Source organism: Rhinopithecus bieti, unplaced genomic scaffold, assembly GCF_001698545.2.
Source record: "Rhinopithecus bieti isolate Rb0 unplaced genomic scaffold, ASM169854v2 scaffold_14229, whole genome shotgun sequence".
NCBI classification, from domain to species: domain Eukaryota; kingdom Metazoa; phylum Chordata; class Mammalia; order Primates; family Cercopithecidae; genus Rhinopithecus; species Rhinopithecus bieti.
The window spans coordinates 1,140,520-1,158,462 of record NW_016807978.1 but is presented as its reverse complement, the minus strand read 5'-3'; the positions used below and the strand labels follow the sequence as shown (position 1 = coordinate 1,158,462).

Here is a 17,943-nt window from a genome sequence, read left to right as displayed (position 1 = left end):
AATAGTTCAATTGCCTTGCCACGTTTTTTTTTGTTTTGTTTTGTTTTGTTTTGTTTTTTTTAAAGAGTCTTGCTGTGTCACCAGTCTAGAGTGCAGTGGCAAGTTCTTGACTCACTGCAACCTCTGCCTCCTGGGTTCAAGCATTTCTCATGCCTTAGCCTCCCGAGTAGCTGGCTATTACAGGCGTGCACCACCATGCCCGGCTAACTTTCGTATTTTTAGTAGAGATGGAGTTTCGCCATGTTGACCAGGCTGGTCTTGAACTCCTGTCCTCAAGTGATCCACCTGCCTCGGCCTCCCAAAGTGCTGGAATAACAGGCATAAACCACCATGCCCAGCTGGCAGGTATATTTTTTCATTGTTAATAAATTTAGTGGCATTCTAAGGTTGTATCTGGTGAGATGAACTGAAACTCATAGCTCTGACATAAACTGAGATGCTATTTGAGTGCAAGACCATTTAAATTAATGTGGAGGCCTTTTTCATGAAAATCAGACCAGATATATACTTTTAACATAAAAGGACAGGCAATTTTAGAAGCTGCTGGGTCATATAGTCTTATGAAAGAAAATGTTCTCAAGGTGGTAAATGTGTTTATCTTAAGGTACATTAGGAGAAAAAGTAGCTGTAGTTTCATTGGTAGAGAAACATCTCAATGTTGTTAAGGGGCTCACTCATGAAACCAAAGCTTATCCCCACTCCTGGGAGCCATCAGAAGCCTCAACAGAGGAAGAATGTTGGCATCTAGCTGACACCTAAATGTTACCTAAATGCAGCAGAATTTGCCAGGCTCAAGAAGGGGCTGGGATCTACCCTTTCTTATTCTGTGAGTATAATGGGGATACTATAGAGGGGAATGGCTTAAAGACAGGACTTTGGGGAAGAGACACAGGAGAACTGAGAACTAAGAAACTAGCGATTGTCCAGGAGGGACAGCTTACTTAAACCCATGCAGTGAGGTGTTGTAATTATTGCCTTGTATGTGGTACAAAGGAAAGAATTATCTAAACAAAAGCATAACTCCTCATCTCCCCTTACTCTCTGTAGCTTTAGGGAACACTTGCACCCTTCAGAAAAAGAACTACTTAATGCTCTACTAATATCCATTGGGTATTTTGTCTAAGGGAAAAGGGAAAGAAGATATTAAACTGTGATAATCCTGGTTCACAGAAGTTTGATGGGTACCAGCCTTAGTTGAATTATCATACGGAAAAGAGAATCAACTAGTAGACTCCTAGAGACAATATGGGCAAGCTTCCTGAGTTTCTCCTTGTCAATGCATAGCTTGAGACCTCCTATGAGACAGAAAGAAGGGACACACAGGTTACATGTTTTAGTTTTTTGTGTGTTTATTGAGGGTCAGTCCTCTGGAGTCTTCCTATTTGCTGGCAAAGCTGAGGACTGCCTCTATGATAGATACCAAAGCAAAATACTGCTATCGTTTCAGCCCCGGTAGGGACTGTCATGTGGCATCTTAGACAATGTATTTCTCTCTTTCTAGCTGTAACTGCAATAATATCATGCTTGGAGATTAATGCCTATATGTAGCAATTGGTTTGGTTTTGTGTCACAGCCACAGATTATACCTCTTCAAATCTGTGTCACCAATCAGATGCAAGGGGAAGAAAATGATAATAGATGGATGAATCCATGCAAATCTATCAGTACTGCCTCCAAAACAAACCAAATGCATTCTGTATTAACTGTAGGAAACTTTCAAAGTGTGGTTGTGAATTAGCAGCACTGGCATCGCTTGGGAGCTTGATAGACTGCTGACCCACTGAATCCCAGCCCTACTGAACCAAAATCAGCATTTTAACAAGATCCTCAGGTTATTAGTATGCACGTGAAAGTCTGAGAAGCAAGTTGTACAATATTATCAACTTTTGTTTATAGACAACACATTTTTTGCTCTAGTTTACAAATTGATTGTGTTTTATAGTGGTAGTCTTTTGAAGAGTCCAACATGCTGTAAATTAACAGTTTATAGAAAAACTGGATAGATTGGGGATATAGAGGCATATGGTGAAAAAGCTAATTTCTTTCATTCATATTAGTCTGGAAATATTTATTGAGTTCCTGCTGCGTGTTCCAGAACTGTTCAAGAACCTGAAGATATAGCAGTGAACAAAGTCCCTGTTTTCTTGGTGCTTACATTTTATTAGGGGAAACACACACTGGACAAACAAATGATATATTAATATCAGCTGATAAGTGCTACAGTGAAAAAGAGAGTAAGAAGGAAGAGAGGTTGCTATTTTGGCAAGAACGGTCAAGGAAAGCTTCACGGATAAGGTGATTCTTTTTATTTTAGTTCACTTTTTTAGAGACAGGGTCTTGCTCTTTTCCCCGGGCTGCAGTGCAGTGACATGATCACAGCTCACTGCAGCCTTGAACTAGTCTCAAGTGATCCTCCCGCCTCAGCCTCCCAAGTAGGTAGGGCTATAGGCAAGTACCACCACACTGGGCTAATTTTTTTCTTATTTTTTTTTATAGAGGTGGGGGGTCTCACTGGTGTACTCAGTATGATCTCGAACTCCTGGCCTCAAGCAATCCCGCCTCAGCCTCCCAAAGTGCTGGGATTATAGGTGTGCACCACTGCACCCAGCCTGGATAAGGTGGTTCTTAAAGATTTTGTGCAGCCCAGGCACAGTGGCTCATGTCTGTAATCCCAGCGCTTTGGGAGGCTGAGGCAGGTGGATCACCTGAGGTCAGGAGTTTGAGACCAGCCTGGCCAACATGGTGAAACCCCATCTCTACTAAAATACAAAAATTAGCCAGGTGTGGTGGTGGGCACCTGTAATCCCAGCTACTCGGGAGGTTGAAGCAGGAGAATTGCTTGAACCCGGGAGGTGGAGGTTGCAGTGAGCCGAGATCATGCCACTGCACGCCAGCCTGGGTGACAGAACGAGACTCCATCTCAAAAAAAAAAAAGATTTTGTCAGACATCTGGGGAAAGAGACATCCAGGTAGAAGGGATAGCATGTGAAAATCCCTAAGGTTAGAGTGTGCTTTGTGCCTTTGAAAAGCAGCAAAGAAGTCGTGTCTCAAGTAAGGTAAGAAAGGCCAGAATACTTGGAGAAGTCAGAGAGGAAAATGTTGGAGGAAAATGAAGTAGGTCCTTGCAGGCCTTTTAAAGTGGAATAGGAAGCCATTGGAAGCTTTTTAGCAGAGAAGTGACACTTCCATGTTAAGAGATCGCTCTGTTTGCTGTGTTGAGAATAATCCATAGATTGGGGGTAGAGTCATGGGCAGAGTCAGGGAAACATGTTGGAAGGCTATTACAACAAGCTAGAAAATATTTTGTAGCTTTAAACCATTTTAAAGACAGTAGCCATGACCAGGTGCAATGGCTCACACCTGGAGTCCCAGCACTTCAGAAGGCCAAGGCAGGAGGCTCTCTTGAACTCAGGAGTTCAAGATCAGCCTGGGCAACATACGAAGCCCCTGCCTCTAATTAAAAAAAAAAAAGGAAAAGAAAGATAGTGGTTACTACTACTATTTTAAATAGTTACCACCATCCATTTAAGGAAGAAAGTGTGGAGAGATGGTTAGATATATTTTGGAGATATAGCTGAAAAGATTAGATGTGAAGTACATGAGGAAGGTGGCAAGCACACTTCCTAGGTTCTTGTGCAAGAATGGAGTTGCTAAGTACTAAAATAGGGAATCCCATAGGAAGAGTATATTTTCCCCCCAAAGTTTTGATATATAAATTTCACATGCCTAATGGACAACCAAGAAGTGCTGAATGTAAAATGTAATTTCAGGATAAAAAATTGATGGCGTAATTTGCAAGCAACTACTCTCAATTCTGCCATGGTAGAGTGAAAGCAGCTATAGACGATACTAAAGGAATGGGCGTGGTTGTGTTCCAATAAAATTTTAGGACACTGAAAGTTGAATTTGAATTTCTTCTAATTTTCACATATAGTAAAATATTGTTCTTTTGATTTTCGTTAAGCAAGTTGCAACCAGAATGGGCTGCAAAGCCTATAATATTTAATGTCCGGCTCTTTTAATTTTATTTTTATTTTTTGAGACAGTGTGTCGCTCTGTCGCCCAGGCTGGAGTACAGTGGCGCCATCGGAGCTCATTGCAGCCTTGACTCCCAGGCTCAAGCGATTCTCCCACCTTAGTTTCTAAGTAGCTGGAACTACAGGCGTGCACCACCACCCCAAGCTAATTAAAATTTCTTTTGCAGAGACAGGGTCTCATTCTGTTGCCCAAGCTGATCTCCTGAGTTCAAGGGATTCGCCCTCCTCGACCTCCCAAAATTCTGGGATTACAGGCGATAGCCACTGCACCTCGTCTACTCTCTGGCTCTTCACAGGCAATTTGTGGATCGTTGTTACAAATGAAACAAGATGGGACATTAGTTGATCATTTTTTAAGCTGGGTGACGGCAAACCAAGAATTCTACCACAATACTAGTTTGCTTTTGAATATACTTAAAATCTTTCACAATAAAAAGTTGTGGAAATGTTTAACAAAGGTGAGTTATCTTACGCGTTTTTCCTTACTTATACAAAACAAAATCTCTCTGAAAGTTGTCTATAGCTAGTAAACGCCTTTTGCTTCTTTTCTGAAAAAGCGAAACCCTTTCTAAGTCTTTAGTGGTGGTAAAATAAGCCCTTTGGATATGACACTCGGTGACGACGAAAGCAGGCACAAAAGGAAAAGGATATTTTTCTTGGGGTGTGTGTGTGTGTGTGTTTTGTCTTTTTACATTACTCTCAATTCCCAGGACCAATCTCGGTTCTACAAATAAGTCAAAACAAAATCCCCTTTAACACAGTAGGGTCTCACGCCCTCAGATGACTGACGGAAATGACGCCATCAGCGAAAAGCGGGGCGGGCGTAGACGTCAGCACGTCAGCCCTCCTCCTAGTCCAGCTGAGGGAAGGCTGGCTCCAGGGCCGCGGCCGGCGCCCGCCAAGGGATGGGCAGCCAGAGCCTGTCGACTGCGGCTGCGCAGGTATGCTGGGGCGGGGCTTCATATCACCCCGCCCATCCCCAGCCTACGCGACCATGAACAGCTGCCGCCCGAGGGCTGGGTAAATCCTCAGCGGCCGAAATGATTAGCCGAGGGGGCAGCCCCGCCCCCGGCTCCTCCCGGCCTCGCGCCCCGCCCCATGTCCCGCCCGCCCGCCTGCCTGGCTGCGGGGTGACACGGGGCTTCGCCTTAGGAAGGGGGAGAGGGAAGCAGTTAGACGGCGGCGGGGCGGCGGCTGCGGCGCGGCACCCAATGTGAGTGTGGTGATGGGGAGCGGGCCGTTGGGAAGAGGGGGCGGCATGGCGAGAAATGGGAGGGCCCCGGTGCTTGGTGGTGAAGGGTCTGCAGAGTGAGGGGCGGCTGTGAGTGGGCTAGGCTTTCCGGGCGTGTTTCGATACTGTAGTGCAGGCTGGGATCGCGGTCGGGAGACGCCGAGTCCGCGTTCCTCAGTTCTAGAGCTTCTCTTGGCAGCTTGGCACACCTTAAGTTTGCCTCTGTTTGGGTTGTCTGGGATGTGAGGAGGAAATTTAAAGATTCCCCCAAACACCTGGACGCTTCTTCGGGAAGTTCCTCTCCGGTGCGTGCGTGCCCACTTCTCTTGGATGGAGAGGTGGAGAGGCCAGGTGGGCGGGTGGACTTCCACTCTCCGAGGATTGTTAGAACAAACGAACTGGGAATTCCTCCCCCGCCCCCACGCCCTGCCCTGCAACACAGCAAACAGTCCCAACAACTTTTTTTTTTCCCCCTGCCCCGAGACGGAGTCTTGCTCTGTCGCCCAGACTGGAGTGCAGTGGCGCGATCTCGGCTCACTGCAGCCTCTGCCTCCCGGTTTCAAGCAATTCTCCTGCCTCAGTCGGCTGAGTAGCTGGGATTACAGGTGCCCGTCACCACGCCCGGCTGATTTTTTGTATTTCTTTAGTAGAGACAGGGTTTCACTATGTTGGCCAGGCAGGTCTCGAACTCCTGACCTCAGGTGATCCACGCACTTGGGCCTCCCAACGTGCTGGGATTAGAGGCGTGAGCCACCGCGCCTGGCCCCAACAACTTTGAAGAGGAGACCAGAACAAGAACATTCTAAGAGCTTTGATGTATTTGAAATGTCTGACATGTGGACCTTTTCCTTGTGTCTGTAGAAAAGGTATGAGTGGGAAGGAAGTCTTTTCCTTATTCTCACTGGACGCATTTTTGGTTATGAACATGTACACATCTCTAGGAGTCTGTCTGGCCTAGAGGATTCTATGATGTGACCTACTGTGTTAGTTGTAATGTCTTCCTGAAACACAAGTTTCTATGAAATCTCATCAGTCCATGTGAAAGTATAGCGGGTTGTTTGTGGAAAGTGAAGAAGATACATCTTCTTTCGTTTCTGATAAGTCTAGATTTTTTAATATGGCCTCTTTTCTAACCTGTGGATGTTTTCTCTTTCACAGATTTATTTAATTGCCCAACTACCACCGATGAAGATATGTTGGAGTGACTGCTGAAATTGCCTTTTGTTTTAACCAGAGGACAGTTCATTTGTTTCACTTCTTTTTGCTTTCTTTACTGCTATGAGCTTTACTGTAACGGCCGAAAAACTTGGAAAATAAAATGAACATGCTGTAGTCTTGAACATAATTTTTTAAAGGAAAACTTAAAAGTGCCAGAGTGAAAAGCCAGAATGGCATCCAGAGAGAGGCTCTTTGAACTTTGGATGCTTTATTGTACAAAGGTAATTGCTTTCCTTTTTATTTTTATGTTTTAAAATACTTTATTATAAAATTTGTGACTGGCAGTATTAACACTTTATTTAACAGATAATAGTGTATTTAGTCATACGAATAACCCCAAAAGCGCTTAAAGGATTTTCTGTTTTCCTCTTTTTCAGGTTTGAACACACATACAATATTGGCATACTGTTAAAAACTGTAGGGTGTGGCTTTTATTTGATACTTATCCCCAAATGAACCTAAAATTATATAAGTAAAATTATGCCCTTAAGAGAAAATAAAATATTTTATTTTGTTTGTGCTTTTCATTTTCTCCCACAAGTGAGTGTAGGATAGAGACATTTTTATGAGAAGGGCATTAAGCATTTTTCTTGGAATGAACCTTTGAAATTGCATCACAAGGTTATTGATTGAACTGCATACTGTGTGACTGCCACTAAGTTAGCACTCTTTGAGCATTGTCTCATTTCCTCTCACCACAATACTATGAGGTGAATATTGTGATCATCCCCTTTACAGATGGGAAAACTGATGCAAGGGTTACAGGAGTAGTGAGTAGCAGAGAAGCACAGTACTACCTGACTTAAGTGCATACTTTATCCATTTTACTCCTTAATATTTTTGTCACTCAGAAATAATGTTCTTTCCCCTCCTTGTCTTTATGTGAATTTTTACTTGATAGCTTTGATTTTAGGTTATTGAGAAGAGTACTCCTTAAAACATGTTTTGAAGTGAGGGAGGTACATTATTGCTTTGAAGATACTGGCAAGGGTCAGAGAAACACCCATAATGTACTATTTGAGTTAATTTAAGTCTGTGTGGTGAAGTTCTCAAGTCACAGCTTCTGTTGCTGCATTATCCTTTCATGCTCCTTAAAAGGCAGATTATTATTTAACAGTGGTCTCATTTATCTGTCATATTAAATTTAGAGATTACACTGGAATTTTCTTTGACCTCCTGGTTTGATATATATTATAATCACTAAAGGACATATACTTTGAAATGCTTAATATGAATTTTAAAATAGTTTTAGTCGTGTGTAATTTGATACCAGAAATGTCTTTTAAAATAGATGCTTCCAATAAAAAAGGAATCCAATTCACCAGACACTTTTGAAAATAGTCACTAACACATTAACCAAAATTAAAATTAATTTTAGTATGAATACCCAGTAGTTTGAAAATGATTTATTTAAAAATATATCAAATTTACTAGGTTTTACTGTTTTCAAAATGACATTGGTGAATGAGGTTACATGTCTCATTAATAGGTTATATTCTTTTTAGGTAGATTTACTATTAAATTTAATATTAAAGCTTATTAAACAGTATAGTTCATTGGCATACACTGAATTTTATTTTTCTTAATGACTTTTAATATAAATGTGCATCCCTTCTCTTTTGAAATGTTAATCTTCAATAATGAAGGCCCTTCACTGTCAGATTTTGAAGGCTGTCTCTTCTTGGACAGGAATATAAATCTCATTTTTAGGTTTAAGATTTAAATAATTTGTGTGCTTAATAAGACTTAAAATTTTTTCACTTGTTTTTGAAGAGTATTTATTTTAAAATATGATTTTGTATTTTACCGGGTCATGAATAAGCTTTTTGTAAGGTAGACAACATTCTCTTCTGCAGACACCTTGAATCAGGTAGCTACCAAATATACCTCATAGATTTAAATTTTCTTTCTAGTGAGGATGACTACCAAATACTGTACCCAGTTGTTCTCTATACTTTTTGCCTTATTGTTCTCACTCTAGCATTTAGCCTCTCAAACCAACTGACTTTTTTTCCCACCTGACAAACTTTTAAGGCTTTTTTCTACACTTTTAATGAGCTTTCAGACCACTTGAGGTCTCAGATCTTCTTATGAAAATATTTTCTACCACTTAGTTTCAAAAGCTTCTTAGACCTCTTTGTGGGCTTGAAATTGTAGTTTAGTTTTGGCTCTGCTGCTGCTTTGTTTTGTAACCTTGAACAAGACTTACCTCTTTGGGTCTCAGTTTTTCTCATTTGTTGGGTAAGCGTGTGTGTGTGTATGTATATACAGGAAGAATGCTTATTTAACTCTCTATTCAGATTTTTGTTTGTTTTGACCTCTGAGGGACAAGCAGTTTTTTTTGTTGTTGTTGTTCTTACTCTGTAGATTGTTATGTAGAACTTTCTAGTTCTTTGTTTTTAAAACTTTTATTGTGGAATTTTTCAAGCATGCACCAAGTAGAGAAGACGTTATAGTGAACTCTTTTGTGTCTGTCACCCAATTTCGACTATTACCAGCTCATGTTCAGTCACAGTTTATGTGTAACTGTCAATTTGCCCTATCTCCTAATTATTTTAAAGCAAATCCCAGACAATTTATGACCTTATCTATAAATATTTAAATATGTATAACTCCTCTTAAAAACAATCATAACACAATTTTTAAAATTATCAAATATGTGGTCAGTGTTCCAACTTTCCTACTAGTGTCTTAATATTCGTATTTTCCCACTGTTTGGCTCAATATTTAAAACAAACTACACATGTATTTTGTTGAAAATATCTGCTAAACATTTTCATCTGTAGGCTCCCTTTCACCATACTTTTATTCTTTGTTATTTATATGTTGAGGAAACCAGATTTTGACTTCAGAGTTTTCTACAGTTTGAATGTTTTACTCATTGAATTCCCTTGATTTTATTTAATTGTTCCTCTCTTCTAGTATCTGAAAACTGACCGAACAGGGGCTTGATTGATTTGGGTTCTGTTTTGGGTGTGGAGGGCTAGAGTAATTTATTAGTGTAGTGGCCAACTGTGATTTTTGCCTGTATGTGTTATTTTATTAGGATTTTGCAAAACTATGTAATTTATATTGAGAACTGTCTCAGCATTTGAGTACAGTTCCTTAAAGGGAAGGCAGGCAGCATATATGTTTGATTCTCTTTGTCAGTTTTCACAATGAGTTAATTTACTAGCATCCTCCCAAGATGATCAATTGTTTTTCTAGGATATAAAGTTCATTTTTAATTATTAAAGTGTCTGCTGTTTTGTTGCCCTGACTGGTTTGATGTCTACAGAAAACATTGTATACATACCTGATTAAAGAAGACACCTTGGAAGATTTTTGAAGGACTGCTTCTGGGCAGTAAGGTTAAGACCTCCATGTTTGCCACAGTGCTAACCTTGGCACAGATATTCCACAGTGTATTAACAATAGGTCAATATTAAGGTACCTACCATCACAGCGTTTCCATGTCATGTTTTAAAAGTTGCCCCTGAACATTACAAAAGTTCAGTAGGTCTAGTAGGTAGTATTACCTCAGAAATAACCCTTGGGTAATACTCCTTGGTCATAGCAATGCTGAAAGAATGCTAATGGAATATATATGTCTTCTGCCTGGGTTCAGTTGTAAGCCTAAATACTAGTGACTAAAGTCCTTTAAGTAGAATTAAAATAAATTACTAGTTTCGGTTTTTAGCAGATGGAGTCCCAATGTTTGAAAGAATTGGAGTATAAAACTTGGCAATTTATTTGATTTTATTTTTAATTGATAATTGTATGTATTTATGGAGTACAATGTAATGTTTTGATACATGCACACATTGTGGAATCATCCAATCAGGCTAATTAACATATCTGTCGTCTCACATACTTACTATTTCTTTGTGTTGTGCAATTTGGTTTGTTACCAGACTTTTCAGGTCTAACTTTTTACTTTCTCCTTCTAGGCATAGGCTTTAATTGCATTGTTAGAAACATGTGTCTTCTTCCTAATAGGTTACTTTGTAAACCTTATGTAGTTATTACATAATACAAGGAGGATGATTTCTAATCACCCAACATTCCTGCTGTCTAAAGATTCTTTCACCAGCGTATAAGACTATTAATTCAACTTGTCTGAATCAGGGCGCAGTGGCTCATGCCTATAATCTCAGCACTTTGGAAGGCTGAGGTGGATGGATCATTTGAGATCAGGAGTTTGAGACCAGCCTGGCCAGCATGGTGAGACCCCATCTCTACTAAAAATACAAAAATTAGCCAGGGATGGTGGCATGCACCTGTAATCCCAGCTACTTGAGAGGCTGAGGCAGGAGAACTGCTTGAACTTAGGAGACAGAGGTTGCAGTGAGCTGAGATTACGCCACTGCCTTCCAGCCTGGGCAACAGAGTAAGACTTCGTCTCAAAAACAAAAAGGAAAAAACCCAAATTGTATAGTCTGAACTCTTCTTGCCTTCAAATGGTTGTCCCCACCCAGGGTCAAGGATTTGATTAACAGCACATTTCTTATAGCTCTTATAAGTTAAACATTAATTTGAACAGGTTTAATCTTGTATCTGGATTTTACTTCAGTAGTTAACTACTTCTTGTCTGAGTGTCTTTTTCTTTAGAAGTATTTTAATACTAGTACTTAACTACACAGGTTTTTTTTTTCTTTTCTTTTCTTTTTTTTTTTTTTTTTTTTTGGAGACGGAGTCTTACTCTGTGGCCCATGCTGGAGTGCAGTGGCTTGATCTTGGCTCACCACAACCTCCAACCTCCTGGGTTCAAGCTATTCTTCTGCCTCAGCCTCGCAAGTAGCTGGGATTACAGGCGCATGCCACCAGGCCCTGCTAAATTTTTGTATTTTTAGTAGTGACGGGGTTTCACCATGTTGGCCAGGCTGGTCTTGAACTCTTGTTTTTAGTAGAGACAGGGTTTCACTATGTTGGCCAGGCTGGTCTTGAACCCCTGACCTCAGGTGATCCACCCTCCTCAGCCTCCCAAAGTGCCAGGATTACAGGCCTGAGCCACCGCGCCTGGCCCAGTATTTTTTTAATGTCTAAAGATTTCAGGGCAGACGTGGTGGCTCATGCTTGTAATTCCAGCACTTTGGGAGGCTGAGGCAGGTGGATCACTTGAGCTTGGGAGTTTGAGACCAACCTGGTGAAACCCATCTCTACCAAAACTACAAAAAATTAGCCAGGCATGATGATGCATGCCTGTGGTCTGAGCTACTCAGGAGGCTGAGGTGGGAGGTTTGCTTGAGCCTGGGAAGTGGAGATGGCATTGAGCCGAGATTGTGCCACTACACTCCAGCCTGGGTGACAGAGTGAAACCCCATTTCAAAAAAAAAAAATTAGTTTATGTATTTGTTGTAGGCACTATGTTATTCACTGTATTTCTTGATATTCACTTAGCATACAGTAAGAGAGATGGTGCTGAGAACAATTTTTCTTTCTATATTATTATATACAATGTTTTGGGATTCATATATGTGTGTAGAAAAAGACATGTATCGGTCGGGCACAGTGGCTCACGCCTGTAATCCCAGCACTTTGGGAGGCCGAGGTGGGTGGATCATGAGGTCAGGTGTTCGAGACCAACCTGGCTAAAATGGTGAAACCCTGTCTTTACTAAAAATACAAAAAAATTAGCCAGGCACGGTGGTGGGCACCTGTGATCCCAGCTACTTGGGAGGCTGAGACAGGAGAATCGCTTGAACCTGGGAGGTAGAAGTTGAAGTGCGCCGAGATCTCGCCACTGCACTCTAGCCTGGGCGACAGAGGAAGACTCCGTCTCAAAAAGAAAAAAAAAAGAAAAGAAAAAGACATGTATCATAAATTCCCTATTTCAACTGCAACCCTTAAACAGACTAAAGGATGTATTTCTATTAGACATTTAGCGTTTTGGGAGTGCTGCAGCTAGTTGGTCACCAGAATATGTAGAAGAAAGAAACTGAGCCTCTCAAAGTCTTAGATAAGATTAAGCTATTTTTGTTCTGTCTGGTGTAAAGTATCAAATGCCTTAACTGAGTAAAAAGATACAAAGTGACTCAAAAGCACAGCATTTTGAAATGTGGCAGTGTAGATTGAAATCCATGGTTCATTTTTGTCATTAGGTTTTAAAAAATTTTATTTTATTTTATTGAGATTGAATTTGCCCTGAACAATTTTGTGAAGCTACAGTATTAGAGTGATATTTAGTCCCAGTTTCTGTGTTTGATCTTAAGGACCTAAAAGAGGTTAATCTAGTTTGCTTTGTATCTCAGTTTTTCTCATCTGCAATGAAAAGCATAACTGATTTTACATATCTGTAAATTTTTTGGAAAAAGATTTTATTTAAATGTATTTTTTTTTTTTTTTTTTTTTTTTTTTTGGGAGACGGAGTCTCGTCTGTCACCGGCAGGCTGGAGGTGCAGTGGCTGGATCTCAGCTCGCTGGGCAGGCTGGCCGCCTCCGCGGGTTCCCGCCAATTATCCTGCTCATGCCCTCCGAGAGCTGGGACTAGCAGGCGCCCGCCACCTCGCGCGGCTAGATTTTTGTATTTTTTTAAGTAGAGACGGGGTTTTCACCGTGTTAGCCAGGATGGTCTCGATCTCTGCTGACCTCGTGATCCGCCCTCTCGGCTCAAAGTGGCTGGATTACAGGCTTGGAGCCACCGCGCCCGGCCTTATTTAAATGTATTTTAAGAGGAAGAGAGATAAAAATGTAATCTTTATGAGTATTTTGCAGATGTGTGGGTGTGGACATATGTGTATCAGGATTACTTCCATTTGCCCTTGTATTAATATAATAATAGCGGGCAATATTCTCTTACTATTTTATCAGTAGTAATGAAGCTGTATTCACGCATGTCTTAACTGATTTTACATCTGTAGTTATTTTTGCTTCCAAGCATAGTGCTTATTTTTCTTGAATAATGATTTGAGGGTCCTCCCTACTCTAAACCAAATTTATTTTGGATGTTGATGATGCTCCATTTCCTGCTCTTGCCCTTTGTCCTGCTAAATCTGGAATATGACTGAAATAGATAGTTTTGCAGTGAGCTCAGAGTAAACTTCCTTTTCAGAATAAAAGTTTTGCTTCAAAAAGAAAATAGAATTTAGAGGTGTTTTATTCAGTTAAAAGGCAAGTATTTATTTTATACATAGATTTGGAAAAATGGAATCAGTGAATATTCATTTAATGAGAAAATTAGTAACTTATTAATGCAATTTTAGTTATAATCCTAAATAAGTTTTTAGTAAAATGGACCAATACACATCAACCCTTATGATTTAAGCCACATTTAATAAGTCTCTGGTATGTGCAAAATGTGAAAATGGCTCTTGATTTTCTGTGACTTAATAATGGCTTTGTGTGTAAGGAAGGTAATGTTCTTTGATTCTAAAGAAGACAAAACAAAATCATTAGCAGCCTAGTAGTAGTAGTAGCCACTTACATGTTTGTTTTCAGAAGTTAGGTATGAAAGCAAAAAATGTATAGTTTCTATCAGTGGACCTGAAATGAAAAAGTTGTTAAGATGCATTAACTTTTTAAATTCTTTCCTTTTGAGCATCAAACTTTAAATTTCCCTGGAAGCAGGTGGAATTGATAGTACTTAAGTGTAGGTGTGGAGCATAATGTGCAGATGTGTAAGAGTCTGAAATAATTTCCTGTGTTTGTTTGTTTTGGGCAAAAAAAATGTGGTCTTCCCATTCACAAAGTTAGCTAGACAAGATCACTAGGTTTTCCGGTAAGCATGCTGACTTCTCCGTGTTTGTGGGACATTCAGGTGGAAATACTCAATATATGGAGTTTAGAGGAGAGGTCTGTGCTGAAAATAAAGCTTTGAGAGTTATCATATTGGGAATTATTGGAGAGTTATTGAGAATAATAAAAGAAGAAGGTAAAAGGAAGTCCTGAAGAACATTATCATTTAAGAAGAAGATAGAGTTTTGTGACCAGTCTGGGCAAAACAGTGAGACCCCATCTCTGTTATTTAAATAAATAAATAAATAAGTGACAGAGGAAGAAGAGTTTGTAAGTTTAAATGAGAGAGGAGCCAGGAGTGACTGGGTTGCCTCAGAAAGTACAGGGATATTGGCTGGGTACAGTGGCTCATGCCTATAATCTAGCTCTTTCGGAGGCCAAGGTGGGAGATTCACTTGAGCCCAGGAGTTTGAGGCTACAGTGAGCCGGGATCATGCCACTCTAGTCCAGCCTGGGTAACAGAGTAAGACTCTGTCTCAAAAAAAAGAAAAAAAAAAAAAAGAAAAAAGTAGTCAGGGGTGTCAAATTCAACATGGCAGTCAAGAAAAGTATTATGGACCGGGCATGGTGGTTCACGGCTGTAGTCCCAGCACTTTGGGAGGTCAAGGCGGGCAGATCATTTGAGGTCAGGAGTTTGAGACCAGCCTGGCCAACATGATGTAACCTTATCTCTACTGAAAATACAAAAGTTAGCTGAGTGAGGCACGCACCTGTAATCCCAGCTACTCAGAAGGCTAAGGCAAGAGAATCACTTGAATCCAAGAGGTGGATGATGCAGTGGGTCAAGTCTGTGCTATTGTACTACAGCCTGGGCAACAGAGTGAGTTTCTGTCTCAAAAAAAAGGAAAAGCGTTATGGAGCATATATTGGATTTGACAGTTTAAATATTGGTGGCCCGAGGTGGGCAGATCACTTGAGGCCGGGAGGTTGAGACCAGCCTGGCCGAAATGGTGAAATCTGTCTCTACTAAAAATACAAAAATTGTCTGGGCGTGGTGGTGCACACCTGTTGTCCCAGCTACTCAGGAGGCTGAGGCAGGAGAATCGCTTGAACCTGGGGGGCAGAGACTGCAGTGAGCCAAGATTGCACCACTGTACTCCAGTCTGGGCAACAGAGTGAGACTCTGTCTGAAGTAAGTAAGTAAGTAAGTAAATAAATACATAAATAAATAAATAGATAAATAAATAAATATTGGTGGCTTTTGCAAAAGCAGTTCTGAAAAGAGTGAAAAAGTTAAAAATGTAAGTCCTTATATTAATTTTTTATTATTAAATTCAACAGACTTACAATTACTCTTAAACTGCTACTAAAGTTTGTAGATGTTTCCTCTTTATCTTTGTACTAACCTGGCCAAGGACCTTTATTGGTCTGTGTACCACACTTTGTGTGGGACTGCTCTAGAGCATCTGAAAATTCTCAGACACCTAATAATCCATCTGTAAGTCCAGAGATCTGTAATTTGAAAAATATTGCTCTATAAATTGAACTGACACTGATAATCCCTTGGAAGCAATCCAAATGTGACCTTTGAAATCGAGTAGCAATACTAGTCGCAAGGTAGTTTTCCCTAATATGCTTAATTTAAAAATTAATAAAAACAGGAGTGCAAACTTTAAAAATTTCTATGTGGAGCTTGTAGACCTCTGAAAATATTTCTGATAACTCTGAGCATTCTCAGACCTTAGTTTTAGAAACAAACCTTGAGCAATTATTATATCTGACATACTTTGATTGCTCTACATTTGCTACAGCTTTTTTTTCCTTTCTGCAAAATTATGTTGCATGTTTTGCTACAAGCAAGTAAAGAATTGGGACCAAAGATCCAATCTACCGCAGTCTTCTTTCTAGGCACAATTATTCATATTTCTCCTGTATGCAAAATATACTTCATATCTATCTCAAGAACTCCAAAACTCTCATCCAGTCATGACACCAGTCTTGAAACATGGGATCTGTGGTATACATCAGATCCAATTGTGGTTTTTCTTGGTATTATGATCTGTGAACTCAGAGGACACTTGGTATCTGTCCTCTGCAAATCCAATTGGGCAAATATTGCCCGCTTTCTCTATCCTCAGAGAAGAAATGTTCTATGATATGACTCAGTACCTGCCATGGCTACTCTTCTCTCTTGCTCTTGACTGTGTATTCTTGGAGGTTTTTTTTTTCCCCCCATCATTTTCCTTTTGCTGTGTCTGAAGTGGGCATTGGAGACTACACTTTGTTGTGACTGAGCAGCTCTCTCAGCTTGCCTTCTGCATTAGGAAGTCCTCTACCGAAAATGAGGACTTCCCTCCACTTCTCATTCTTCTGCTTCTAGTTCTCTTCTACAGTAATGGAAATAAGGGATATACTCGTCTTGCTTCTCATTTTAGCAGGAAAAAGATTAGGTTTTCCTGTTATGTTATCTTCAGAATTTAGGGCTGAGACATGTATATATTTTTATCTGTTTTTTTGTGTGTGTGTATAACCATTTTAAATCATAGATCAGTGTAATTTATAATGTTAGATATTTTATTCCCTTATTCATTTTTTCGAAGTCTGCTGTTATTTCTAATATTACCTATTTGCACCTCTTATATTATACAATTACTAAGAATAGTTTTATGTGTGTATACATGAAGATGTGGATAATTAGTCTATTATGTTCTAGAGAAATGATATTATTAAGACTTCACATAATTGAAAAGAATCACTGTTATTACTTGCTTTAATTATTGGTATTCAGTAGTTGCCATTGTAAATATTCTTTTTTTTTTTTTTTGAGACAGAATCTTTGTCTTGCTCTGTCTCCAGGCCTGGAATGCAGTGGTATGATCTTGGCTCACTGCAACCTCCGCCTCCTGGGTTCAAGTAGTTCTTCTGCCTCAGCCTCTCAAGTAGCTGGGACTACAGGTGTGCACCACCACACTCAACTAATTTTTGTATTTTTAGTAGAGACAGTGTTTCACCGTGTTGGCCAGGATGGTCTCAATCTCTTGACCTTGTGATCCGTCCTCCTTGGCCTCCCAAAGTACTGGGATTACAAGGCATGAGCCACCGCACCTGGCCTAAATATTCTCCTTTAGTAGAATCCTCATTATACATTTTAAGTAGGTTCATTTGGAATCAGGTGTTCCACTTAATTTTCAATAGTCTTTCATTGTTAAAGTTGTAAAGTGCTTCTAGATCAAGGTTTAATGCCTTGTAGTGTTTTAATATATGTTCAGCCTGGCTATTGACAAAACCCTTGATTTCTTCTTATTTTAACCCCTCCACCCCAACTCTTGATTTCTTTTGTGGAAATATAATTCAGTTTTTTTGTGACAATTTTGTTCTAGTGACTCAAAATCTATTAAGATATGGGGAACTATGTAGACTGACTATGAAATGTGCCATAGCCATATTTGAAATCCTTTGAAAGTATCAGAATTCAGGCAAGAGTTAGCAACACTTGCTTCCTCATCTCTTCATAATGGAACATAATGGAATTTACATTATAATGTGCCACTTTGTTTTCATTAATGAAAATGAGTTCTACTCTTAAATATATTTTATACAGACTCTGCTGTCTTAAAAAATGAAAAAATAACTTATTCTTAGCCGTATTTAAGAGATACCAACATTTTTCTTGATGTTTTGTGACTTAGATTCAGACTGGTAGAGGTATCCACCCAGATTGAAAGAAGATTAAATGATACACTCATTTCACACAAAAGTCAAGCATGTCAAAACAGTTTACCTCTGGTAAAAAAAAAAAAAAAA

The 17,943-nt window shown here is 39.8% G+C and overlaps 1 protein-coding gene across 1 annotated transcript in view; it reads left to right on the top strand.

Annotated features, from left to right (window-relative positions):
- The first annotated feature begins 5,137 nt into the window (after nt 1–5,137).
- Nucleotides 5,138–17,943, top strand: part of NBEAL1 (neurobeachin like 1) — a 209,236-nt gene continuing 196,430 nt past the window's right edge. The window contains 2 exon segments of the mRNA XM_017884366.1: nt 5,138–5,250; nt 6,427–6,707. Coding sequence (XP_017739855.1) covers nt 6,657–6,707 — 51 coding nt within the window. The 5' untranslated portion in view covers nt 5,138–5,250; nt 6,427–6,656.